This window comes from Urocampus carinirostris, chromosome 12 (genome assembly GCF_059441175.1).
Source record: "Urocampus carinirostris isolate Australia breed hairy pipefish chromosome 12, RoL_Ucar_1.0, whole genome shotgun sequence".
Classification (NCBI taxonomy): Eukaryota; Metazoa; Chordata; class Actinopteri; order Syngnathiformes; family Syngnathidae; genus Urocampus; species Urocampus carinirostris.
In genome coordinates, this window is record NC_142360.1 from 36,545,748 (window position 1) to 36,572,730 (window position 26,983).

Below are 26,983 nucleotides of genomic sequence, written 5' to 3' on the forward strand. Positions count from 1 at the left end.
AGACAGATAGATAGATAGATAGATAAAAAGATAGATAGATAGATAGATAGATAGATAGATAGATAGATAGATAGATAGATAGATAGATAGATAGAATTAAAAAGTGGCTTCCTTTTTTCACAAAAACAAGTGTTATTTTATCCACAGAATAAAAGCTTTTTTTAAGACTAAAAACTAGCTTCTTTTGCACTAAATAACAGCATAAATTTCCAGCGTCTAGCTTTTTCCAGTAACAGGCTTATTCTACACAGGAAACAAATTCTTCTTGAGTCCAAAAAGACCCATTATCTTGGAAGAAATTTCTTCAACACTCCATACAAACGTCTTCATTCAATGCCAAAATAGCTTTGTCTTTTCCAAAAACTAACTTTTGTCTTCTTCCACAAGTAAGTTAGCATTACTTTGTGACCATTCCAGTCAGGAGTGTTACCATCGAATACACTGAACGAATTACATAATCAAGGTGCCACCATTTTGATATTTCCCCTTTTGAAAATACACCGTACGAAATCTCTAAGATTTATTCTGTAACAAAAGTAATTGAACTGATCTAGCACTTCATCACGTGTTCAGGTTTTATGTTTAACATTTATAATAAAACCTGCACTCAAAGAAGACACAGAGACGTGAGTATAACTTTACTTGCAAGGAGAATGACCAGAGACTGCCCTTACAGTCCACCGAAGTCACTCTGAAAAAGTGTCCTTCGTCCTTGCCTTTTTATTATGTTAGGAACGTCCTACTTTACATAAGGTCTCTTCTGCTAAAGAAAGGGGGAGTGACAAAAAAACAGTTGAGACTTGTTTACACAACAACATGTTATCGTAAACATATTCTATAGTAAAGGGAACTAAGCATGCCTGCGGTCCCTTATCTGGCCGCAGCTCGGTGTCGGCTGTTTCCTCCTTCTACAAATACAAGCAAGAATGGCACACAGTATGCAAAGAAGATAAGCAACAGTAAAATAACATATTTACAGTTTAAATCCATCATTTTACCACAGTGCCTTATAGTTCTTTCAAGGCCGATGTGCTTGGGTTAGGATGCTTGAGCCAAGGCCAGTGAAGACGGGCAAAGAGAAGTGGTTCTTCTTAACTGCGACTTCAGTTCCACTGGATGACGGGACGTGAAGTGAACCTGTATCGCATCCAGGTAAAACATTTTAGATGGTTGTAAAGCGCATTGCTTGTGACGGCCAAATGTAAAAGAAAATCCATTGTATCCTTAACTTTGTGTCGTATTGCCACATTTCAGGCTGCAAACTTAAAGTTAAACAACTCAAAATTATTTCTAAGAATCAACAACGAGTGAGACACAATCGTGAGGTGGAACCAAATGATTTCAACATTTGAAATCATATTTACAATGAAAAAAAAACAAAAAGTAGGTGTTGCAAAACTATTGCCCCCCTGTTTTGTGGTCAGCCAATGATCCAATGTTGACTCAAATGACTAACAATGGCAGACAAAGTGTACCTGTGTGTCATTAAGTCTCAGTTTAAATGCACCTGCTCTGTGATGGGCTCAGGAGTCTCTGTAGAACAGACAGCATTGTGAAGACCAACGAACACACGAGGCATGTCCGGGATAACGTTTTGTAAAAAATCTAAATCAGAAATGGGTTACAAGAAGATTTTACAACATTTACACAGCTACCGGAACACTGTGCGAGCAATAACATAAACATGGAGAGAGCATATAACCACTGCAATTCTACCAAGACCTGGCGGCCCCTCTAAACTTTTGACCCAAACGAGGAGCAAACTAATCAGAAAAGCAACCAAGAGACCCATGATCACATCGGATGACCTGCAGGCATACAAAGCTGAGGTGGGACAATCTGAACATAGGACAGCTGTAATTCACCAGTGCAATCTGCCCTATATGGAAGAATGGTAAGAAGAAAGCCCTTTCTTAAAGAATACCATACAAAAGCCTGTATGGTGGAGGCAGGAAGCCACATAGGAGACACACAAAACATGTGCAAGAAGGAGCTCTGGTTAGATGAGACCAAAATATGAGCGTTTTGGGCTGATTGCAAAGTTTTACGTAATACTCCACATTTATCCGAAAACACCATCCCCATTGTCAAACATGGTGGTGGCAGCATCACGTTCTGGTGATCAGAGCTGATGGTAAGATGGCTAGAGCCCAATACAAGGCGATTCTGGCAGAAAATATGTTGGAGTCCGCAAAAGACCAGATAAGGGGACACACGATCACCTACCAACATCGCAACGACCCTAAATATAAAGGACATTCTACAATGTAATGATTTTAAACCTAACATTATAAAAGAATGGCAAATGTTTATGACATCTATAAAGTTGAAACCTGAAATATGGCAATATGTGAAACAGTTCTTGGGGGGGCTAATACTTTTCCAAGGCACTGTAGGATATTCAGGATTATTCTCACCTTATTTTTGTCGCGCCCGGTTCGGATGACGCTGAAGGCGCGGCAGGTCATTGAAGGCAACACGGCAGTCCAGGCAGTAAGCAGAGCGGTGAGCCACACTACGGGATCTTTGAAGGCCTCATCGGAGGCGCCTGAGGAAAAGAACAGTTCAGTGGTTGACCGGTACAAGGAGGGGACCCAAATGCGTAACGTTTCACACAATGCTTTATTAGGAAGTCAGGGCGAGAGGAAAAAGACAGCAAATTGGTGCTCGCTGGCCAGTAGGAGCGGGAAGCCCTCGCGAACGAAACATGGTCGGAGAATGGAACAAGTCGGGCAGCCGGCACAGGAGAACTGAGCGTGGTCGGAGATCGGAACAAGTCGGGCAGCCGGGACGAGCGGGAAGTTAGGGATCAAGGATTGATACAGGAAACGGAATCGGGCAGAATACTTGTAGCAGGACAGGAGAACGGAGCTTGGATCGGGGATCGATACAGGAAAGAGAATTGGGATACGGGTAGCTGGGACAGGAGAAAAGAGCTTGGATCGGGGATTGATGCAGGAAACAGAATCAGGATACCGTAGCCGGGAAAGTAGAACGGAGCTTGGATCAGGGATTGATACAGGAAACAGAATCAGGATACCGGTAGCCAGGACAGGAGAACGGAGCTTGGGTCAGGGATTGATGCAGGAAACAGAATCAGGATACGGTAGCCGGTACAGGAGAACGGAGCTTGGATCGGGGATCGATACAGGAAACAGAATCAGGATACGGGTAGCCGGGACAGGAGAACGGAGCTTGGATTGGGGATTGATAAAGGAAAACAGAATCATTTTTCCTCTATATCTCAATAAACTTGTGAGTAACGTTACGCATCTGGGTCCTCCTTCTGTTCTGATCTTGACAGTGTTGATGGTTTTCCATCATATTTGTTTTAAAAAATATTTCCAAGACTGCAGTAACTTGCACAAAATTGCAGGAAAAAAAAACAGAAAATATTACCGTAAAATAAATAATCTGCCGGTGCTCTCTGAAAGAAAATCTTGCTATGTGTGATCCTGGAGCAAACGAAGTAAAGCAGCAAAGAAACAATCGTGGCCCCTATGTTGAACTTTGTCCAGTTTCTGGTCAACAACACAATCTAGCGGGATAAAAAAACAATGTCATTTTTAAGATTAGGTCAAAGAATAATACTGCAATACTGATGTTTTACAGTACAACCCTGGGATACAGCTACTTCATTTCCTAATCTCTTGTGCTTAATAAAATGTGACTCATTGCTTCGCAATACTGTGTTTTCTGTACTGTACTACTGATCCTAAAGATTGCAGTAAGGCCTACGGGAGAAGCAAAAATATAATAACCATGGACATGAAGCATGTGATCATCTCACATGAAGAAGGCACACAAATTGATACCCTTGCTAAGTTGCATTGCAGTAAACAATGGACGCTCTTGACCATTATGAAAATAAGGCACTGATTAAAGCAAGTCGGCATCCACCCGCTACTACACTGAACCAGTCACATCCCACCAAAGCTAAATTACATTTCATGTTTACCTTTTTCCCTGTATTTATTTATGGTGTTAATCCTTCACATGCACATATGTAACTAACAAGTACAGTGGAACCTTGGTTTTCGAACGCCTCTCAGTTCGAAAAAATTCAGAGTCCGACCAAAAATTTGGAGAAATTCTTGCTTCGCTGTTCGGTCAAAAAATCGAACGCCGGTTATGCGTGAGTGCGTACGCTAGGGTGCGATGCTGAGCAGCGTACGGGTGTTTTAGCCCCTTATTATGCCTCTGAAGAAAGTCAGTGCAAGCAGCAAAGTTGCTACAGGTGAAAAAAGAAAAGTAGTGCGTACAACTATTGCATTTAAGAAAGAAATAATAGCAAAATATCAAGGAGGTGTGCGAGTGTCTGATCTTGCCTGCGCCTTCTGCTGACCACCACAAAGGTAAGAAATCCTATTCATAATTCTTTTCTTTATCCTTTTTTAAAATTTTTACACGTTCATGTTAGCGTAATCTTTCGTACGGAAGATTACGATAACGCGAACGTACGATTAGCCTGGGTTAGCTTTAAGTTTACGTTAAACATTCAAGGTAAACATTCAGGGTGTTGGAACGGAGCCCCCTTTCCAACGAACCGCTCACCACTTGTTGTGGAGACCCGGGTGCTAAATGACTTGTAAACGACCTGATTTTTTTATTTTTACACGTTCGTGTTAGCGTAATCTTTCGTACGGAAGGCTACGATAACGCGAACGTACGATTAGCCTGGGTTAGCTTTATGTTTACGTTAAACATCCAAGGTAAACATTCAGGGTGTTGGAACGGATTAAAACGATTTACATTACTTTTAATGGGAAAAATGATTTCGGTGATCGAACAAATCGGTTTTCGAACAGGGTTCTGGAACGGATTATGGTCGAGAACCGAGGTTCCACTGTAGTACTTACCGGACATTATTTTCTTATTTTGATGTTTTAGTAATGGATTAGGTAATTACCATCAGTTTCTATCCCTCGCTGTACAGGAATTTCCCCTGGTGATCCCCATCTCAGATCAGAATCATGCTGTATCCCGGGGGTTTACTGTATTTGTGTGCAACTCTGACCTCAATATTAGCAGTAAACACGGCAGCCATGGACACGGTGACCGCCATGGTCTGGAAATCTTTGGCGGTGTCGTAGAAAACTCCGCACGGGACGAAGAAGAGAACGAGTGAAGCGTAGAGAGCGTACACGAGTGAGGTGGACAGAACCAGAGGACCGGAAAGCTCTTGTCGCTGTCCGCACTTGTACAGCTCTGGCCACCTCAGGCAGTTTTCAGCGCTCACGTCCTGCAAGGCAACCGGGGCATCACTCTGAAGTGTTGTAGCAACACAAAAATGGGAAGAATTGCTTAAAAAATGTATTTTAATGTTTAATTTTAATTTGTTGTTGCCCCTTTTATACTTTAAATATCCATCCGTCCATCATCAGCACCGCTTGTCCTCAGTAGGGTCGCGGGGGTGCTGGAGCCCATCCCAGGTATCTTCAGGCGGTTGCCCATGGCGCTCAAAATGGCCACACCCGTTTGGCTTCTCTCCTATTTAAGCTCAGTGCTCTCACTCACCCTTGGTCAGTCCGTCAACGAACCTCTGCACCCGCAAGACGTGGGTTTTGAGTCTTATTTCCTGCTTGTGTTTCCTGTCCAATATCATTACCGTCTATTTGGTCCTGTTTTATATCGATCTCCATTTTCGTTCCCGGCTACTTTGTTGTGTTTAATTTTGATCTCCAGTGTTTGGTATCGTTTCCGTCCATCTCGTCCTGCTTGTTATCGGACTCCAGTCTCCAGTGCCTGATATCTATCCTGTCCGTCCCGTCTTGTCTGGTGTCGGACACATCCGTCCAATATCTGCTTGTGCAATTGTTATCGATCTCGTCAGCCTCTGGCTTCCTGTCATTCCACGCCAGACTGCTGCTTTATGTCTTCCGCCCAACGATTGCCGATACACTGGTGTTTGGATTAAGATGCATGACTGCCCCATTTCCCATAATATAAAGCTTGTTTGAGAAACGTCACGCGTCTGGGTCCTCCTCCTGTTCCGGTTCTTAACAGGCAGGGGACACAGAGACGGACAACTCACTCACTCATTCACACCTAGGGACAATTTCTACCTGCCAATTAACCTGACATGCATGCTTTTGGAATGTAGGAGTGCCTGGAGGAAACCCATGCAAGCACGGGGAGAACATGCAAACTCTGCACAAGAAAGCCGGTAGATGGATTTGAACACATGACCTCAGAACTGTGCCAAGAACGTGTTCACCACTCATCTGCCAAGCCGCCCATACTTTAAATAGTCTGATTTTGGATTACAATTTTTTTGTATTCAACTGTCAACTTTATTGTCAAATATGCTATTTTCACAAGCTACAGCACAGATGGAATTACTTTGTCTTACCCGTGTGGTCTAAATAGAGCAGCTTTGTATGGATTTTGCAGAAAGTAGAGGAGTGAGAGGGGGTAGGGCAGGGAAAGAGTTTAGAGACCTAAAAGCCTGATTCAAGAGGCTGTCCTTGAGCCTACTGGTTCTGGCTCTGAGACTCCGGAGTCCTTTCCCAGTCTTTTCTGGTAAATTCTGAAAGCTGGCAATCTCATGTTTTACATAAAATATTTCAAAATGCTAAATATGAGCACCATTGGTCACAGGACACACATCAAGCTGATATATTCTCATTGTCCATGGTTGCGGCAGCCTCTGTTATTTGATTATATTATTGATTTTTCTGCCCAGACCGTCCAATCCATCCGTCTGGCGGTGTTGTGTTCAGAAACTGTCTAACACCGAAGCTACAGTGTGTGATGCCCCATTCTGTTGTAACATTAAATCACCCCACTCTTTCTCACTCAATGTATCCATTAACCAGTTTTCCAACATATTGAGGTACTTCTCACCATTGACTGTTGCTCTTTCAAAGAATAATGGTCCGTACACAGCTTTCTTCGACATAGCACAAAACAGTAAAGCACGAATAATAAGACTAATGTAACCACCGACAATGCAATGCATGTAAAAAATGAAATTAAAATCCTTCTTAATTTACCAGATGTGTTTCACAAGATTAATAGTTTCCGAGACATTCGAGGGTCAAAATGCTCTCAAGACCTTTGGAACGCCCTGTAAATCCCTTTTATTTTGAATTCATGTGGTGAATAGCAAGAGTAGGAATAAGCTACCTTTCTCACCTTTTCAAAGAAGGCCACAAACAAAATTTGTGAGGAGGTGTAGAAAACTGTATAGAAGGCAATGAACCATGTCTCATACACTGACTGCAAGACAGAAATATGATGTTTTTTAACAGTCAAAACAGAAAAATCTTATTATCACACAGCTCCTGTGAATACCTGGGACATTGTGTATTTATTGAGCACTTTGAAATGTGCAGCAACAAGTCTAGTTATCAATTCACCTGAGCACTGAAGCCGTTAAAGATGCCGAACCAAAGGTGCACCAACGCAAAGCTACAGGTCTTGAACAGGAAGTATCGTAGGAAGAGTGAAATGCGGCGATACGACCATCGCCCGTGGACCAGCAGCAACCTCTGTAGGAACCGGAAACGGGACAAGGAGAAATCGGCGTTCTGCACGGCTTGACCTCCCTCCATTCCTGTCAGTCCCACGCCGACGTGGGCCGCTAAAACCCAAAAGGAAGGAGATTCAATACTGAGAAAAATACAATTACAGAAGCATGGAATTGCGAGTTTCTGATATGAAATAATAAAAAAATAATTGGTGCCTTCAGAACTTCCCAACAGCATCCTATATAGTTATGAAATACATATTCCTGATCACTAAAAAACACATTCAAATAGTAGACGGGTAACAGGTTTAAAATAAAAAATACAGTACTAAGATGAAATACTGTCGTGGTTACCATGGTGCCCAATTGGCCTCGCCCGTGTGGCGCCAGCTGCAGCTTGTTGACAGATTGGCTCCCTGTCAGTATTCAGACCCTGTCCTGTCAGTCCCCTTTTGTCGGTCTGTCTGCGAATCTCTGTTTTTACACGGCAAGCCCTTTTTCGCCTGTCCCGTGTTTTTGCTCCTGTTGGTCCGCTACGATCTGTTTGAACTCAACCACGTCTGCTCTCCCATCCCGGATTACGATCTGTTTTGATCTCGACTACGTCTCCTCTCTTGTACCCAATAACGACCCGTTTTTTATCTTGACCACGTCTACTCTCCTGTCCTGGCTTTTGACTTGTTTCCGATCCCGATCACATTTTTGCTCTTCTATCCCGGCTACTGACCCGTTTTTTCCATTCCAGACACCGCCATCGCCCGCCACGGAAATACCGCTTCTGCGTCCGAGCAACCTGCTCCCCGCGACCAGCGATCTCTGGATCGTGTGTGCAAGCAATCCTTTCCCTTCTTCCCAATAAAACAGTGAGTAACGTTACGCGAGTGGGTCCTGTTTCCGTTCTGGTCCTGACAAATACACAAGATTAACCACATAGAATGTGAGTTTATATTTCATAGTGGAATAAAAGATCAATGTCATTTTAAGATTAGGTCAAGGAATATTACTACACTATCGTTATACAGTACAATTCGTAAAAATGTGAGTTTATTATGAGGCCTTACAATGGAAAAATGACTCAATTTTGTGCAGGCTCGGGGAGTAACGGAATAAAGGAACGGCAAAAATGATGTTGGCAAGCTGTTTGGATTTATTTTTATTTTGTTTCTGTCGCATTTTATGTTAGTTTTGCCGGAGATCAAAGAGATCAAAGCCAGGAGAGAAAGCTTACCACGTGTTGTGAGTCATCATTTTATTCATATATAGTTTCTTTTGTCTTTTTTAAGCATATTTGGTATTGGAGTAATCCAAAAGTAATTGAAAGTAATCAAGTTAAAGTAACCCTACCCAACCCTGGTTACAGGAGGAGTTACCATGCACAGGACTGTTTATAATACGTAAACAAATACTGCACCTTCAAAATTAAAGCTACTGTAATTTGAATCCAGACAAATAATGTGGTAATGAGGTGTTTGAGTTTCATGATTACTGATTTGGATCACCTGTGCCTGCTCATTTGGTGCCAGCCGCTGCGGGCTACCTGAATGGTTCCCTGTCCTTTTTTAAGCCCAGTCCTGTCACTCTCCGGTTGTCAGTCCGTCAGCGAACCTCTGTTGTTACAAGGCAAGTATTTTGACCCTCACTCCCTCCTGTCCCGTTTTTGCACCCGTTTTTCTACCTGTCCGTTCCTGATCTCCCCCTTTCTCTCCGGCTAAGACCCGTTTTTGATCCCGACCCCGTCTGCTCTCCCGTCCCGGCTTACGACCCGTTTTTGATCCTGACCACGTTTTTGCTCTCCTGTCCCGGCTAGCGACCTGTTTTTTCGTCCTTATCTCCCGCTACAGAAGATCCACTTCTGTATTCGGATCATGATCCGATTGCGGCTTGCTTTCCGCGTCCAGCGAGCACCGGATCACGGGAGCTGCCCTTCCATTTTCTATCAATAAACTTGTGGTAACACTACGCATTTGGGTCCTGATTCCGTCCTGGTCGTGACATTGAGAGGTGGTGAGGTAGGTGGATTGGATATTTTGTTAAATGGTGTAAACTTACAGAAGGTAGATGGTATTTGGGTTCGTATGGTGGTGGTTTGGAGGAGGGTGTGAAGAGGATGTTGGGTAAAGGGTGCAAGGCAATGGGTGTGCTGAGTGGATTGTTCAATTGTAGAAATCTGCGAATGGAGGATTGTATGAAGGTGTGGTGTTACCAACAGTGATGTACGGTTAAGAGGCGTGGCGTTTGAGATTAAATAAGCGTAATAGGTTAAATGTCTTCGAAATTAAATACGTAGTACGTGTAGAATGACACGACTGGAGAGGTTAAGGAATGAGGAAATAAGGAGAAGAACTGGTGATGAACATGTTCTGAGACAGTTTGGACATATGGAAGGAATGAATGAAGGATGTCTGACTAAAAGAGTACATAGTGCAGAAATACAATGAGAGAAATATGGTTGGATGAATGGAGTGAAACGTGCTCTGGATATAAGGTCGGTTAATTTAATAGACGCAAGGGCGTGAGCTAAGGATATATTTGAATGGCGAAGGATAGTTAAAAATGACTAATATCGAATAATATGATGCGGAGGGGGTAAACCAGTGTATGCTGTTTGGCCTCCCTGCTGGTGAAGGATTGCATGGCACAGCAACTCACCCTTTCTTGTGATTTGGGCTTAATGTTCGGTGTCAGGTTGGGAAGAGCAGAGGGGAATAAATGTTTGGTGAATGTGAGTTTGATAGATAGATAGATAGATAGATCGATAGAAAGATAGATAGATACAGATGCCCAATCAGATCCCAATCAGATGCAGAGATTTTAATTCATGCGTTTATTACTTCTCGGCTTGATTACTGTAATGTATTGCTTTCTGGTCTCCCGATGTCTAGCATTAAAAGTTTGCAGCTGGTTCAGAATGCGGCAGCTAGACTTTTGACTAAGACTAAAAAGTTTGAGCATATTACACCTGTATTGGCCAACTTGCACTGGCTCCCAGTCCACTTAAGATGTGACTTTAAGGTTCTCTTATTAACATATAAATGTTTGCATGGGCTTGCATCCTCTTATCTCTCCGATTTGATTTCCCCCTATGTTCCTTCACGGAGTCTGCGCTCGGAAAATGCTGGTCTACTTGTGACTCCGAGAGCCAAGAAGTCTGCGGGCTCGAGAGCGTTCTCCATCCGGGCCCCGGTGTTGTGGAACGCCCTGCCTCTGGAGATAAGATCTGCAACCTCAACGGAAGTTTTTAAATTGAGGCTTAAGACACACTTCTATTCCAAAGCATATGATTGATGCCCACCTCGTATTCTGTTTTGTCCTGTCTTTTTCTGAGGCCTGCCTGGCTGATACGAAGGAGAAGGATGATTTGGGATGGGTCAGCGGACCGGCGTCTGACCTGCAGCATGTCAACCCCTGCATTTACCAGCTGGCGTCGTCGCTGATGTCATGCTCTTTCCGGACATTTTCAACATCTTACCTAGTGTTTACTATTCTGTGTACAGTAATGCTAATTGTAATTCACCCTGTTCAATCCTGGAAGGGGGATTACCACATGTGAGGTCCTTTCTCAAGGTTTCTCTTTTCTCCTCACACTGAGGTTTTTGAGTTTTTCCTTGCCCGCATGCTGGTTTGCTAGTTTAAGATCAGGTAATTGTGTAATTTTGTAACTGTAATCCTGTGCAGTCCTTTGAGACATTTTTGTGATTAAGGGCTATATAAATAAATTTGACTTGACTTGACTAGATACCATAGATACCATAGATACCATTGATACCATAGTTAGATACCATAGATAGATAGATACCATAGTTAGATACCATAGATAGATAGATACCATAGTTAGATACCATAGATAGATAGATACCATAGCTAGATAGATACCATAGATAGATACCATAGATAGATACCATTGATAGATAGATAGATACCATAGATACCATTGATAGATAGATACCATAGATACCATTGATAGATAGATACCATAGATAGATAGATACCATAGATACCATAGATAGATAGATACCATTGATACCATAGATAGATACCATAGATAGATAGAGGAATAGATGCCATAGATAGATAGATAGATAGATAGATAGATAGATAGATAGATAGATAGATAGATAGATAGATAGATAGATAGATAGATAGATAGATAGATAGATAGATAGATAGATAGATAGATAGATAGATAGATAGATAGATAGATAGATAGTAACTTCAAATGTACACACAAACATTTCTTGAGCCTATATTAGGTTTTCTTCATCACTTCCATTTGCCTTTTAAGCTGGACTCGCAACATTTTCATTTTCTAAAGGCCTTTTAGGGTAAGACTTAACCAAGGAGATTTATCTCTGCCTCTCTTTCAAAATGTTACGAAAATGCACAACTTAGGTGTCTTTAGAGAGAGCAGTTCGACAACGAGTTGCTGCTTCTTCTGGATTTTTTTTTTTTCAACAAAAGCAGCAGATTTTTCTCAATCGGCTAGCAACTCTCGAATCTCCTTCGTAGAAGTCAGCTACTCTGGTTCATACTCCTCTTCACAGGAATATAACCTCCCTTAGAATTTATTGCAGTAAAGTGCTGCATAAATTCCTCCGCGGCTTTGTGATCGGCGCTCGCTGGTTCCAAATTGTACTTCTGGGCTTGGTTACTCTCGAACACCGCGCTTTTTTTTCCCTATTATTTCTTGTGGTGCATGCACAAACTGGATGAGCAGAAGCCAGCAGTGAGGGAGCTCTGGCGGTCTCTAGTGGTAGCCTCTGGTACTGCTCATGAACTGTATTTTTCATTATATAACGAGCAAGATTTTTGTTGCAAATAAAAAATGTACACCAAAATGCTTGTGTTTACAGGTTTTTGTAGATAGAAGTACCACTGCATATTGTTTGGCTAGGTTAACTCACTCTTGATCATGTTGACATCGTTGGCGCCGTCTCCGATTGACAAGGTAATGGATTTGGTGTGTTTCTTGACCAAATTCACAATGTCCGCCTTCTGTCCTGGTGTGACCCGGCAACAAAGCACCGTCTGACACTTTTGGGCGAGGCTCATGAACTTGGCGCCCCATTCTGGTCTCTGGTCAAATTCTGTCTGGAGAGAAACATCTTGAGGTAGTTTGTAGATTCGGTTTTTTTTTCAAAATAGGTTAAAATGCACCATAGTTATAGAACCGATAAAGGCCAAATATGAGGTCCCTGTTATAGGACCAATAATTGGTCACTTGAAGCCACGATATAATATTTACTCAATTTTTTTAGACATTTTAAAAGAGTTGTAAATGTTTGACTTCTCTTTTCCAGAAGTCAATCACACATTGCGCATACTTGCGCTCAAAAATGGTGCGTGAAAATGAATCGCAAGTGGCGTTACACGTTTATTTTGGGGTCTAATTTGAATACCCTCTGAACATCTGCGCATCTCATCTCATTAGCTGCACCGCTTATCCTCAGTAGGGTCGCGGGGGTGCTGGAGCCCATCCCAGGAATCATCGGGCAGTGGGCAGGAGACACCCTGAACTGGTCCTCAGCCAATCACAGACTGATCGTTTTCAGACTTTCATTGGCGAACCAATGTGTGAATCATCATTTGGATGAGTTACTACTGGCTAAACGAGGGGATTTCCGTTTTATCAATACAGGACCTTATAGGCTAATGTGGCCTGTGGACCGTGAAAAAAAGCTTGCTATTGGCCGAGAGTAGTGTCAATCAAAAGGTCAGAGGCTAACCATATCAAAAATAATTTAATGATTCTCTTTATCTGTTAACAGAAATTACGAGGCAGAAGGATTGCAACAAGGAACATCCGTTGATGCAGAAATGCCTTTAGGCGTTTTTTTTTTCTTCTTTTTTTTTTTTAATCTGTTAGCATTATCGGGTGTTTTGTAGTAAATATTTTACACAATTGGATTTGCTGGATGGGCCCGGATGTAACGAGTCCACGTTTGCAGGGTAGCAGTTCAATCATCTCATTAGCAAGGGATTTATTGGCGAGCTTTATCGTTTTCGGGTATCTCGTTTTAGACTGATCGAGATGTATCTGTGATGAGTAGAATTTAAAATGGTCATTTTATGAGTCCCAATGGTTTAAGCTGTCCAATGACATGTGGCATATGAATAAATAAATACACAAATAAACTGTGGTTTTAGCAGTGTTCATTTGACCTGTGAAAAGTGATGGGTCCCGGGGACTCGCATGCCCAAAAATCTATGGGTCCCAACAGAGATCTATGGCTCCCCAAAATTTAGTCTGCTCCATGCCCTTACAAACTGTCGTATTTTCCCTTACAAAATACAAAAAAATCTTTTTTTTCAAATATGTTTATTTATGTAGTTTAACATGTTATATTTTACATGTGTTTCCTTGTATCATATATACTGTTAATGAACATTTTGTTGTGAGACACTGAGTTGCTCGACATGAATGAGGTTTATTATAAAAAAAAGTTCAAAAATGAAGTCGCTTGGACGTTCACCGTAGAAGGAAAAAAATACATGCAAATATAATTAAGTAGAATAATACATTTTCTCATTCAAATTATTAATTCATTTTTCTGCATTAAATTAGTAATATTCTGATTAAAAGGGATCACCACAAACCTGTCTTTTTTCATTTTCTCCTTTTATACTTCCTTTTTTTCTTAACTTCTTTATACAACATCTCATCTCATCTCATCTCATCTCATTAGCCGTACCGCTTATCCTCATTAGGGTCGCGGGGGGGCTGGAGCCCATCCCAGCCATCTCCGGGCAGTGGGCAGGGGACACCCTGAATCATTCGTAATATAATGCATCAAAGCAAGTGAGCCGTTTGAGAGCCGGCTCTCTTGAATGAGTTGAGCCGAAAAAGCCGGTTCTCTAAAAAGAAACGGACTTTCACTACACAACTCGAACTGGAGATCGGCGTGCAGACGAAAACTCGAACCGCGAGACCAAAACAACAATGGCGGATCTGCCTCACGAAAAGTTTGCAGTGCGGTAAATCTTTGTTAAAAAAATGATAATGACAATTTCGTGTCAAAAAAGTTGCGTCCCGGGGACGCACGTTGATTTGACACGATGCGTCTCCAGCAAAAATAATGCGTCTAGGACTAGTTTGTATGTTCTCCCCGTGCTTGCGTGGGTTTCCTCCGGGCACTCCGGTTTCCTCCCACTTTCCAAAGACATGCATTTCAGGTGAATTGCCCGGTCCAAATTGTCCCTAGGTGTGAATGAGCATATGATTGGTTGTCTGTCTCTATGTGCCCTGCGATTGGCTGGCAACCAGTTCAGGGTGTCCCCTGCCCACTGCCCGATGATTGCTGGGATGGGCTCCAGCACCCCCGCGACCCTACTGAGGATAAGCGGTACGGCTAATGAGATGAGACGAGATGAGATGAGATGAAAATCTCACATATCTGGATTTTAGAACCATTACTATAGAACAGGTATTTATTATTTACCAGCTCAGGTCCAGTCAGCACCACAGCAGTCTGTACACCAACTTTGTCCTTTTCAACAGCCCACACTTCCGTTTGTCTGATTTTCTGGAAATATCCTCCAGGGTCTTCTGATTGAAAGACTTGTCTGCGATTCCAAACACAAAGTCAGTAATTTGACATAGTCATGTCCTGGAGAGTTTGTGGCGTCTCAATTAGTCTACCTCAACTCTTGCCATTCCAGTAATCTGGTGTCAGGATCCAGGAGTTGACACGCATATCCGATATTGACCGCCGTTTCTAAAGTGTAGAAACAAAAAATACGTCAAAACAGATTTAGTTGACATGTTTTTGGAATGTGGGAGGAAACCAGAGTGCCCGGAGGAAATCCACGCAAGCACGGGGAGAACATGCAAACTCCACTCAGGAGGTTCGATCTCATGACCTCAGAACCAGGGTTGGGTAGGGTTACTTTAACTTGATTAATTTCAGTTACTTTTGGATTACTCCAATACCAAATATGCGAATAAAAGACAAAAGAAACTAAATATGAATAAAATGATGACTCACAACACGTGGTAAGCTTTCTCTCCTGGCTTTGATCTCCGGCAAAACTAACATAAAATGCGACAGAAACAAAAAGTTTCTTTTGTCTTTTATTAGCATATATTTGGTATTGGAGTAATCCAAAAGTAACCGAAAGTAATCAAGTTAAACTAACCCTACCCAACCCCACTCAGAACTGTGCCGCTAACCACTGCACCACCATGCTGCCCATCTAGCATGTCATTTGTTTTATTATGTAGTTTTTCATGCACATTGTCGTGCATTTTTGTATTTCTTCATTTATTTTGTCACTTATTTAATTAATTTTTTGTATCTATTTTGTTATTTTGTATTGAGTTTAGTTTATTTTGTCATATACTTTGGCGTGTACTTTTTTGTGTATTTGGTCTTCTTTTTTGTAATTTATGTATTTTGGCATTTATTTTTCTATCATTATTTTTATGTATTTCGTGATTTATTTTGTGGTTTATTTCCTTATTCTAATTTTGTCATGTACTTTGTTGTGTATTTTAATTTGGAATTTGTATTATGTAATTTATTCTGTTATTTAATCATTCCGGTATTGCTATTAATGTGTATTTTGTTGTTTACCTGGTTGTGTATTTTGTCATTTATTCATTTCGACATTAACTTTTTCGCGTATTTTGTTATTTTTTCTGTCATAACAAAATGTTATTCAAACGAGGGGGCGGGTTTATCCAAAGCTACAGTGTAGTGATGCCCCATTCTTTTGTAAAATTAAGTCACCACGCTCTTTCTCACTCAATGTATCCATTAACCAGTTTTCCAACATGTTGAGGTACTTCTCACCATTGACAGTTGTGTGTTTTTCAATAATTCGTGCCGACATACCTTTTTTGTCCCCTGTAAGCACCCATACTTTAATCCCTGCCTGTTTAAGGAGGGAAATGGTCTCGGGAACGCCTTCCTGGAGTCGATCCTCTATGGCAGTAACCCCGAGAAGCTAAAGATGAGAACAGAATGTGTTTTTGTCGAGTATGGCAACACCAGATGGACAAATGTGTTGAAAGAAAAGTGCTGGTTTTCAATAGTCCTGAGAACAAAGCAGGTTTGGAAAAAGTATGGCTCGCGGGCCACACGCGGCATCGCAGACTTTTCAATCCGGGCCACTAAGAGAAAATGGTAAAATAATGACAATATATAAAAGTAAATGAAGTATTACTGATAAAAATTTTTGGGGTGTGTCATATTTGTTCCCACTGTCATTTTGTGTGTCTACTACAAAAATACTAGTACGGAAATACTAAAAAATACTACAAAACTAAGTACCCAATTCAATGCTTAACAACAGGGACCTATGATATTATTTTGCCTTAATTCTGAAAAGAAAGACAATAATACATAAATACTACTAAAATGTTCCAACAGTAATACTGGAATACAAAAATACTACTACAGAAATACTAAAAAGTGATCTTACAACAGAAATAGTGGACCACAAAAACACAACTACAGTTTTACTACAATAATGCTACGACAAAAATATTACCACAGTAATTCTGTATTACAAAAATACTACAGAAAAACAGTAAAAGTATCACTACGAAAAATATATTTTTTGTTTATTTGTTAATTTTCTTTTCCTAGCAACTCAACTTCCTTGTTTCTAACTAAAGGTGTAAAACTGTCCTTGTATTTTGGGGGGAATGGTAGAAATTAGAGTAGAACCCCGGGATACGGCGACCCCGCCCTACCACCTTTTCACTTGATGGTATGAAATAAGATGTTTTGTTGTTCTTTTATAATTTTTAAAATAATCCCGCTGTTGTATTGCTCAAATGTATGGAATAAGGACCTGATCAACTTTACTTCTATTGATGCTTTGTCACCATCACGTGGACTTCATGCAAAACTGCACTTACTTTCCAGATCTGTCCTATGGACATCATATGTTTGTCTAGCATCAGACATCTTTTTGACATCTTGGAGCCACAAGGGAGCGCCAAAGACCGACTCCAGAGCAAGTTTAGCAGGTGAAGAGGTCCAATTTGTTGCCGATAGAAAGCATCTTCCTTTGTTAGCCAATCAGAATGAAAAATAAAATCCGCAAAGTGTAAAACAAGATACAGCAAAGGATTATTGTAAAAGGGAATTTCACTTTGCAAGCCCGATCTCAGAACAGAGTAATATTGTATCCCAGGGTCTACTTGTCAGGACCAGAACGGAAACAGGACCCCTTCCGTGACGTTTACCACAAGTTTTATTGAAAGAGAGAGGAAGGGCTGCGCCCACGATCCGGTGTTCGCTGGGCGCGGGAAGCAAGTTGCTCTCGTTCTCGGATTGTGATCTGAACACGGAAGGGGATCTTCCGTAGCGAGCGATGGCGGTGTCAGGGGCGGGAAACTGGTCGGTAGCCGGGACTGGGAGAGCAAGACGTGGTCGGGGTCGGAAATGAGTAGTAAGCCGGGACGGGAGAGCAGACGTGGTTGGGATGAAAAACGGATCGTAAGTCGGGACGGGAGAGCAGACATGGTCGGGAGCAAAACAGGCGTTAGCGGGAGATAAACAGGATCACGGAGATTCACAGACGGACTGACAACAGGGGATTGACAGGACTGTGTTCAAATACGGACAGGGAGCCAATCAGGACCCGCGGCAGTTGGCGGCAAATGAGCGGGAACAGCTGAGTCACATGACACTACAACACCATTCACCTTGGAGTTCCACGTTTTCCAATGTTTTACTGCAAACCCACCCGAAGATCTCGCTCCATCTCCTCATAAACCTTCTCCAGAAGGGCGTTGCGATCCACAATCGCCATAGCGGCAGCCCGAGATAAGGTTTTCCTCCACTGCTCCCAGGTGGTCTCAGAAACCGACCGAACGGCGATACACAAGGTCCTCAGACAAGCTTGGGAAAACATCTGAGGGGATAAACCACAATGAGCACGAGGGAAGACCTCCATTTGTGAAGCCGTTGTGATGAAGTACCTCCAGGGCTCGTTCGGTTCTTTCCTGATGTGGACAGTCCCTGTGAAGCCTCTCCAGAATCACAATGTCGGCTCCTTTGCAGTAGAGTGTCAGAGCTCCCTCCGGCTCTCGGACTACATGAAAGAGGAACGAAACACGAGGAGTCACGGAGGGCAACACTCCCAAAATACCCGTCGGAGGTGGGAAAACAGGAGCAATGAAAAATGAAATGAAATAAAATGATCTGAAATCATTCATCTCCTCAACTATGGAGAACCTACGAATATATGGCCTATAATGAAATGAACACATCTATAAAACATGTCATACCTAAATACATGACATCAATGTTATATTATAATTATAATATTATAATATTCATTCATTCATGTTTTTCTCGTGATTTCTTGTTATTTATTTCTTGATTTATTTTTTTATGTACTTTGCCGTGTATTTTGTTGTATACTTTTTTGTGTATTTTGTGGAATATTTTGTTGTGTATTTTGTCATTTTTTGTATTTATTTTTTTTAGTACTTTTTGTGTATTTTGTTGTGTCATCTATTTTCTCATTTATTTTGTCATTGTTCTAATTTTTTCCCGTGTATTTTGTTGTGTATTTTGTTTTGTACTGTGTTGTGTACTTTGTGGTCTATTTTGTCATCCAGCTTGTCATTTTTTTTTATTATGTATTGTTTTCATGCACATTGTCGTGTATTTTGTCTATTTCTTCATTTATTTTGTCACTTATGTATTTATTTCTGTATTTATTTTGTTATTTTGTATTGCGCTTAGTGTACTTTGTTGTGTGTGTATTTTGTAATTATATATATATATATATATATATATATATATATATATATATATATATATATATATATATATTTTTTTTTTTTTTTTTTTTTTTTACACTATTATTTTTAGGTATTTTGTGATTTCTCTCCTTATTCTAATTCTGTCATGTATTTTGTTGTGTATTTTATTCTGTTATTTATTGAGAATTCATTTATTCATTCCGGTGTTGCTATTGACGTGTATTTTGTTGTTTACCTTGTTGTGTATTTTGTCAGTATTTTTGTCATTCATTCATTTCGGCTTTATCTTTTTTGTGTATTTTGTTGTTTGTTCTGTCACAACAAAATGTTATTCAAACGAGGGGGCGGGTTTATCCGGGAGAACCTTTCGCTATTGGTTGATACATGCGGTGCCTTTCTTCCCTCAGCTGCAGTTGTTCAACCAATCGGTGAAAAGCTCAGCCGTTTTGAAACTGTGCTCTCATTTCAATAACATTTTGGGAAGACAAAATAAATACTGGGCAGCACGGTGGAGCAGTGGGTAGTGCTTGTGCGGCACAGTTTTTGAGGTCATGAGATCGAATCTCCTGTGTGGAGTTTGCATGTTCTCCCCGTGCTTGCGTGGGTTTGCTCTAGGCACTCCGGTTTCCTTCCGCATTCCAAAGACATGCATGTTTGGTTAATTGGCCGGTCCAAATTGTCCCTAGGTGTGAATGAGCATATGATTGGTTGTCTATCTCTATGTGCCCTGCGATTGGCTGGCAACCAGTTCAGGGTGTCCCCTGCCCACTGCCCGAAGATAGCTGGGATGGGCTCCAGCACCCCCCGCGACCCTACTGAGGATAAGCGGTGCAGATAATGGATGGATGGATGGAAATAAATACTGAAATATACAGATGCCTGTCATGTCCTGCACGGTTGTCATGGCGCCCAGCCGGCCCCACCCCTTGACACCGGCTGAGACGCATTGGACTGATTGCTCTTGGAGTACTTAAGCGCGCTCCTTTGTACTGTGCGTTGCTGGAACGTTTGTTAAACCTGGTTAAACTTCGTGAGACTTCTGTTAAAACCTGTTAAATGCCTAGTTCTGTGAATCTGTCCGTATTTGATCCTGTTTTGTTTTTGGTCTGATCCGTTTGTATGTTTTTGAAGACTTGTCTTTTGTTTGGATTTCTAATCCACTCCGCGACCATCGATCCCCGGAACGAGTGTGCGCACCCTCCTCATCCTTCCCCCAATAAATTGTGAGTACGTCTATGCGAATGGGTCCTTTTTTCCTGTTTCCCGCTCCGCTTCGTGACAATGCCAACATGTGCAATTGAATAAATAAATTGCATCTAATTCACAAATGTATGTATTACATGATGTGTTTATTTCTATTTTTGGCGTATATCTGCAGGTATTTACGTATTTCTACTTTTACATATTGCAGGATCAGTCCTCCATACTCACCCAGTACCGACATCCGCCTCCTCTGACTACTAAATTCAAGTATCGCCAGCAGCTGGTATCGGCGCGTGACGCCCATCTCGGACACCAGGATTTCGTCTCGTGATCTGGAAAGGAAAACCCACCCCAGCTCCCTGGCAGCCCCCACCAGAGCCTCCTCATCGGGAGACGCCGCTTGATAAATTAGAGCATCTGTGATGAATTGAGTGAGAAGTTTTTGTTGCAGATACGATGCAAAAAATAAGCCGAGTTACTCGAAAAAGTCGGGAATGGAAGTGAGCCTGCCTCCCACCTTCTTTCCACTGGGCCATGACCGTGTGACACAAAGTCAGCGCTGTGAAGAATCGACTGGAAGACGGGCACTTTTGCTCTCGGAGACGTTCCACCAGGGTGGGGGCTCGCATGAACAGACCGCCACGGGAAAAAAGATTCCAGGAAAGGTCCATTGGCTTTGGATTTAAAAGTAGCACATACACCATGATGTGTTATAAAGTGTGGTCAAAAACTCTTGAGCACATTTGGAGTCCCCATATCTCCTTAACTATGAACTGTAATAAGATTAAGTTGTACTATTTTAAAGCTAATTACATTAAGTTATTTTTGTAAGGCTGATGATATTTTTGGAAACCCCTTTTCATGGCGTTCCTTCAACCAGATAAAGTGTTTTGTGTGCTTGAATTTGCAAAAAAAATTCAAAGAAAATTGGTAAAGGAGCTGTCAGAGAGGAAATACATAATGATATGTCAAGTCAAGTCAAGTCATGTTTATTTGTTATAGCCCTTTATGACAATAAGTCTCAAATGGCTGCACAAACCACAGATTAGCAAACTACAGACTATTATTACTCCATCCCCTGATCTAAAACCTACATGAGGGCAAGGAAAACCTCAAAAACACGTCAAGTCCAGTGATGTTAAAATTGTATAGCCCTTAATCACGTGGAGTCTCAAAGGGCTGCACAGACTATTGCAGACTATAGACTATTATGACACCACTCCTGATCTAAAACCTACATGAGAGCAAGGAAAAACTCAAAGACCTCAAGTCTAGTCATGTTTATATGTGACGCCCATGATCACAAGAAGTCTCAAACGGCTGCATAGACAACAGACTATTGCAGACTATAGACTATTATTACACCATCCCCTGATCTAAAACCTACATGAGGGCTAGGAAACACTCAAAAACCTCAACATGAGGAAAATGAAGAAACCTTGAGAAGGGACCACACATGAGGTCATCCCCCTTCCAGGATGACCAGGCTCCAATGGATGTTGCAATAACAAATAATATGGCATGTCAAATTTATAACGAATGGGTGCCTTTCCTTTACTTTACTTTAAAAACATCAGAAGAGCCAGTGGAGAGAGATCATAGCGTAGTTAGAAAGAAAAACAGGTCGTTAACCGGGACGTGGTCGGGGTGAAAAAAAAAAAACCTGGTTGTTAGCCCGAACAGGAGATCAAAACGTGGTCGGGTCAAAAAAGGGGTCGTAGCAGGAGACAAACGGGGAAATCAGAAACGGAAGAGTGGAAAACAGGTGACAAAACCGGACCGACGGGAGTCAGAGTGAAAAATGCTTGCCTTGTGAAAACAGAGGTTCGCTGATGGACTGACAACAGGCGAGTGAAAGGACTGAGCTTAAGTAGGACAGGGAACCAATCAGGGAACCAGCAGCAGCTGGCGCCAAACGAGCGGGCACAGGTGAGTGTAATGAATAATCATGACAATTACAAGTGTTCTGAATTGACCAGATGTGATTTTAAATCCATAATAGTTTTTGAAATATTCAATGTTGGAATGTGCCCGAGACTTTTGAAAAACCATGTATCTTAACACTAATAAGATCAAAATAAGAATTCACGCAGGAGTGATCATTACCTCTACGTCCTCCGCCCTCCCTGATGAATCTCCTATCAATGAAAAAAACAAACATGAATGAATGAATAGCATTTATTGTCATTATACAAGTATAACGGAATTAAAGGGCTTCTCCTTTACGTGCAAGACAAAAAAAAAGGATGCAAAACAGTATATTATTGAATAATGATGATTAATGATATGTAATAAATATGTCGATATTTAGATATTTGATAGCTGGAACAAATACCAACCATTATTTTTTTTCCATTTTTATATTTTTTTTTAAATTTGTAACCTTATTTTGGGGGGTAAATAAGAAAATTAATCTTTAAAATATGGATGTTTTCAAGTAAAGTCTGCTGGCCTTGAGAAGGATGGGTGCCACCAGGCTGTACTTGCCCAAGACACACCACAGGTAATGGTGTCCCTAAGGCCCTAGCGGTTAAGGGGTCCAACATGTGGTTAGCACACTCGCTGAACATGCGAAAGGTCCTCGGTTCGAGACTGAGTGGAAATATATGTTGGCCTGGAGAGGTATGGATGCCAGCAGGCTGTACCTTCCCAAGACACACCACAGGAAATGGTGTGGCGTTTTATCATTCTTAGTTGTTTTTTTTTTGTATGGATAAGTTTATTATTGTTTCTTCATTTTATTAATTTGTTTTTGAATTTCTAAAATATAAATTATTTTAAATAATATTTTATTAAATTCATTTTAGTTCAATTCTATTTTGAAAACAACAATATTTTTCATTTTACTCAATTTATTTTATCTTATCTTATCTTATCTGTTTATTATTTTGTGAAAAACTATTACAAATATTACTTTTCATATTACTGGAAAAAATAAGGAAACAATATACATGAATAAAGAAATACGAACATACCAATGAACAATTTATATTGTATTAATTTTGCTTTTTCTAGTATGTGTAATGATGCCTGTTTTCAGTCGGACAGCGAACCTCTGTTTACATAAGGCAAGCATTTTTGACTCTGACTCCTGTCGGTCCTGCTTTTTCACCCGCTTTCCACCCGTCTGTTCCTGATTTTCCCGTTTGTCTCCGGCTTCGACCCAATTTTTTGACCCCAACCACGTTTTGATCTCCCGTCCCGGCTAACGACTCGTTTTTGACCTCGACCACGTCCTGCTCTCCTGTCCCGGCTATCGACCTGTCTTTCAGTCTACTACAACACGATCCCCAGCTCCGGAAGATCCACTTCCGCATTCGGAACACGTTCCGATTCTGTGAGCGGCTTGCTTCCCGTGTCCAGCGAGCACCGGATCGCAGGCGCTTCCTTTCCTCCATATTTCAATAAACTTGTCATTGACGTTACGCATCTGGGTCCTAATTGCGTTCTGGTCGTGACAGTATGAGAAAAAAAAACTAAAACTCGCAAACTTACAATGAGTATGCTTCCCTATTCTACAACAAAAAAAGGTCCAACATCTTCAGTAAAATTCAATATCTGTCAATGAGAAATATTACTATTTGTCTTTTCCAGGGTAAGCGTGCTAAAATATAAAACAGGATGCACATTTCTTGAAAACAAACAAAATAATACAAAAATAAATCAACAGTGAATGTTAAATTAGCAAAAATATCAGCCAATATGAATAATTTTTGTTCCCTTATTCTCAGGATTAGGGTTTTACATAACCCTATGAAAAGTGTTTGGTAAAATTAATAAATGAATAAAATAAAATTAATTAGACAAAATTATTAAATATATCATCCAATGAGAGTTTTTTTTCCTTTTTTTCTCCCAGGGTAGGATTGAAATAGAAGTACAGTGGAACCTCGGTTTTCGAACGCCTCTCAGTTCGAACAAATCGGAGTCCGACCAAAAATTTAGAGAAATTCTTGCTTCGCTGTTCGATCAAAAAATCGGAGTTCGAACGCCGGTAATGCGTGAGTGCGTACGTTCATGTAATAAAGATTACGATAACGCAAACGTACGATTAGCCTGGGTTAGCTTTATGGTTACGGTAAACATTCAGGGTGTCGTAACGGAGCCCAACATTCTGGGTGTTGGAACGGAGCCCAACATTCAGGGTGTTGGAACGGAGCCCCCTTTCCAATGAAGCGCTAGCCACTTGTGGTGCTAAATGACTTGTAAACGACCTGATTTTTTCATTTTTATACGTTCATGTTAGCGTAATCTTTCTTACGGAAGATTACGATAACGCGAACGTACGATTAGCCTGGGTTAGCTTTAGTTTACGTTAAACATTCAAGGTGAACATTCAGGGTGTTGGAACAGATTAAAACGATTTACATTCTTTTTAATGGGAAAAATAATTTCGGTGATCGAACAAATCGGTTTTTAAACAGGGTTCTGGAACGGATTATGGTCGAGAACCGAGGTTCCACTGTATATGAAACCGGTTATATAAAATAAATACATAAATAATTCCAATATATAGTGATATAATTCTTTATGTACGAAAGTGAAACTACACCGTAGATCTCCCCAGCTATGCAACACCGCCTGAAGAGCAGCCGATTCTGGGTCAAGGTTCCGGTTTTGTCACTCAGCAGATATTCCACCTGGCCCAATTCCTCACAAAGCGAAGTATTCCGGGCCTGCGCCGGCCGATCCGTCTCAGGCCAGTACATTTCCAGATCCCATTGAATGAATTTGCTGTGGTACGTGTGGATCATCTCGAACCTGCAGCCACAATCGGCAACGAAACACATAACAAAAAAAAAGACGCCATCAAAATACACGACAGGATGGCAACAAAGTATAATACGCAACAAAATACACGTTATAATGTACACTAAAAATTACACCAAAATATACGCCACAAAATACCCAACAAAATACGTGACAAAAAAAAGAGACACAACACAATGCATGACAAAATAAATGAAAAAAGCCAAATATGCTACAAAATGCATGAGAAAATACTCATAATACGGAACAAAATACAGGGGGGGAAAACGCATGACAAAATATTCGACAAAATAAATGCCAGAATACAAGACAGAATACACGACAAAATACACAACAAAATACAAAACAAAACAAAATAAATGACAAAATAAATGAGAAAATACACGACAAAACCAAAGACAAGATACACAAAAAAATTGACACCAAAATACACGCCAAAAGCAAAATAACAGAGAAAATAAATGACAAAATACACAACAAAATACACAAAAGAATAAACAACAAAATACATGAAAAAAACAAAATACACAACAAAATGAAAGACAGAACACACAACAAGATACATGACAAATTGCACAGCAAAATACACAGAAAATGCAAAAAATAAATGACAAAATACACGACAAAAAAAAACACACAGGAAAATATATGCTGAAATACACAACAAAATAAACAATAGAATACACAAAAAAATACATGACAAAAACACAATACACGACAAATTACCAACAAACTACCCCCAAAATTGCATGACAAAATAAACAACCAAAACATGATAAACTAAACAAAAAGAACAAAATAATAAATGAAAAAATTAACGACAAAACACACAACGTAATACATGACAAAATACACAACAAATTTCACGAAAAAAATACGCTAAAAATGCACAAAATAAATGACAAAATACACAAAAAATCCACGATAAAATAAATGATAGAACACTCGACAAAATACACAACAAATTAAGCAACAAAATACATGACGAAAAAAAAACCACGACAAAATACACAATAGAATACACACTAAAATACACAACAAAAACAAAGTAAACGGAAAAATACACGACAAAATAAGCGACAAAATATGCAACCAAAAAAACAACACTCAACTGGTATATGCTGAAAAACACGACAAAATACACAATAGAATACACGACAAAATACATGACAAAAACGAAGTAAACGGAAAAGTACCAACTAATTACCCCCAAAAAATGCACAACAAAATAAACAAAACAAAAATACTACAAACTACACCACAAAAACAAAATACACAAAATAATAAATGACAAAATAAACGACAAAACACACCGACACGACGAAATACACAACATGTTGCACGACAAAATACACAAAAAATCCACACTAAAAACAAAATAAACAAGCAAAATACATAACAAATTGCAGGACAACAAAAAATACCCGTCAAAATACACAACAAAATGGCATATATTTGTAGATATTCTTATAACCTACGTGACGTAGAGCATGATGGGTACGGCCGGGCTGAGCAGCATGAAGTAGCTCCAGTAGACCAGGAAGGCGTCGTAGACCGGGTCCTGGTTTATAACCAGAGCAGAGAGGACCTCGGACCGACTCATGAGCCGGCTGGAGAACACTCCGCAACCCACCGCCAGAAGAAGCACAGCCAGTACCAAAAACAGCATTATCTGCCCAACACAAAAGACATATCCATGACTTTTTGGTTAGATTTTGGTTTTAGGTCTGAAATATCAATCATTACATCGGGTTCGGGCTGGGCTGGGCTTCTCTCTCGCTGACTTTTAAAAAAAATAAAACCATTCACCAGTTGGC

At 40.6% G+C, this 26,983-nt stretch overlaps 1 protein-coding gene across 1 annotated transcript in view; it reads right to left on the reverse strand.

Moving 5' to 3' along the window:
• Positions 1 to 633: 633 nt before the first annotated feature.
• The window catches only part of atp8b3 (ATPase phospholipid transporting 8B3), a 55,149-nt gene continuing 28,799 nt past the window's right edge, over positions 634 to 26,983 (reverse strand). The window contains exons 12-29 of the mRNA XM_088349688.1: positions 26,645 to 26,838; positions 24,949 to 25,157; positions 22,503 to 22,534; positions 20,914 to 21,070; positions 20,625 to 20,813; positions 18,402 to 18,514; positions 18,167 to 18,334; positions 16,303 to 16,414; positions 15,108 to 15,183; positions 14,908 to 15,031; positions 12,373 to 12,559; positions 7,362 to 7,585; positions 7,138 to 7,221; positions 5,018 to 5,242; positions 3,400 to 3,538; positions 2,418 to 2,548; positions 999 to 1,137; positions 634 to 908 (exon numbers count right to left, since the gene is read on the reverse strand). Coding sequence (XP_088205814.1) covers positions 1,039 to 1,137; positions 2,418 to 2,548; positions 3,400 to 3,538; positions 5,018 to 5,242; positions 7,138 to 7,221; positions 7,362 to 7,585; positions 12,373 to 12,559; positions 14,908 to 15,031; positions 15,108 to 15,183; positions 16,303 to 16,414; positions 18,167 to 18,334; positions 18,402 to 18,514; positions 20,625 to 20,813; positions 20,914 to 21,070; positions 22,503 to 22,534; positions 24,949 to 25,157; positions 26,645 to 26,838 — 2,463 coding nt within the window. The 3' untranslated portion in view covers positions 634 to 908; positions 999 to 1,038. The remainder of the gene's footprint in view (positions 909 to 998; positions 1,138 to 2,417; positions 2,549 to 3,399; positions 3,539 to 5,017; positions 5,243 to 7,137; positions 7,222 to 7,361; positions 7,586 to 12,372; positions 12,560 to 14,907; positions 15,032 to 15,107; positions 15,184 to 16,302; positions 16,415 to 18,166; positions 18,335 to 18,401; positions 18,515 to 20,624; positions 20,814 to 20,913; positions 21,071 to 22,502; positions 22,535 to 24,948; positions 25,158 to 26,644; positions 26,839 to 26,983) is intronic.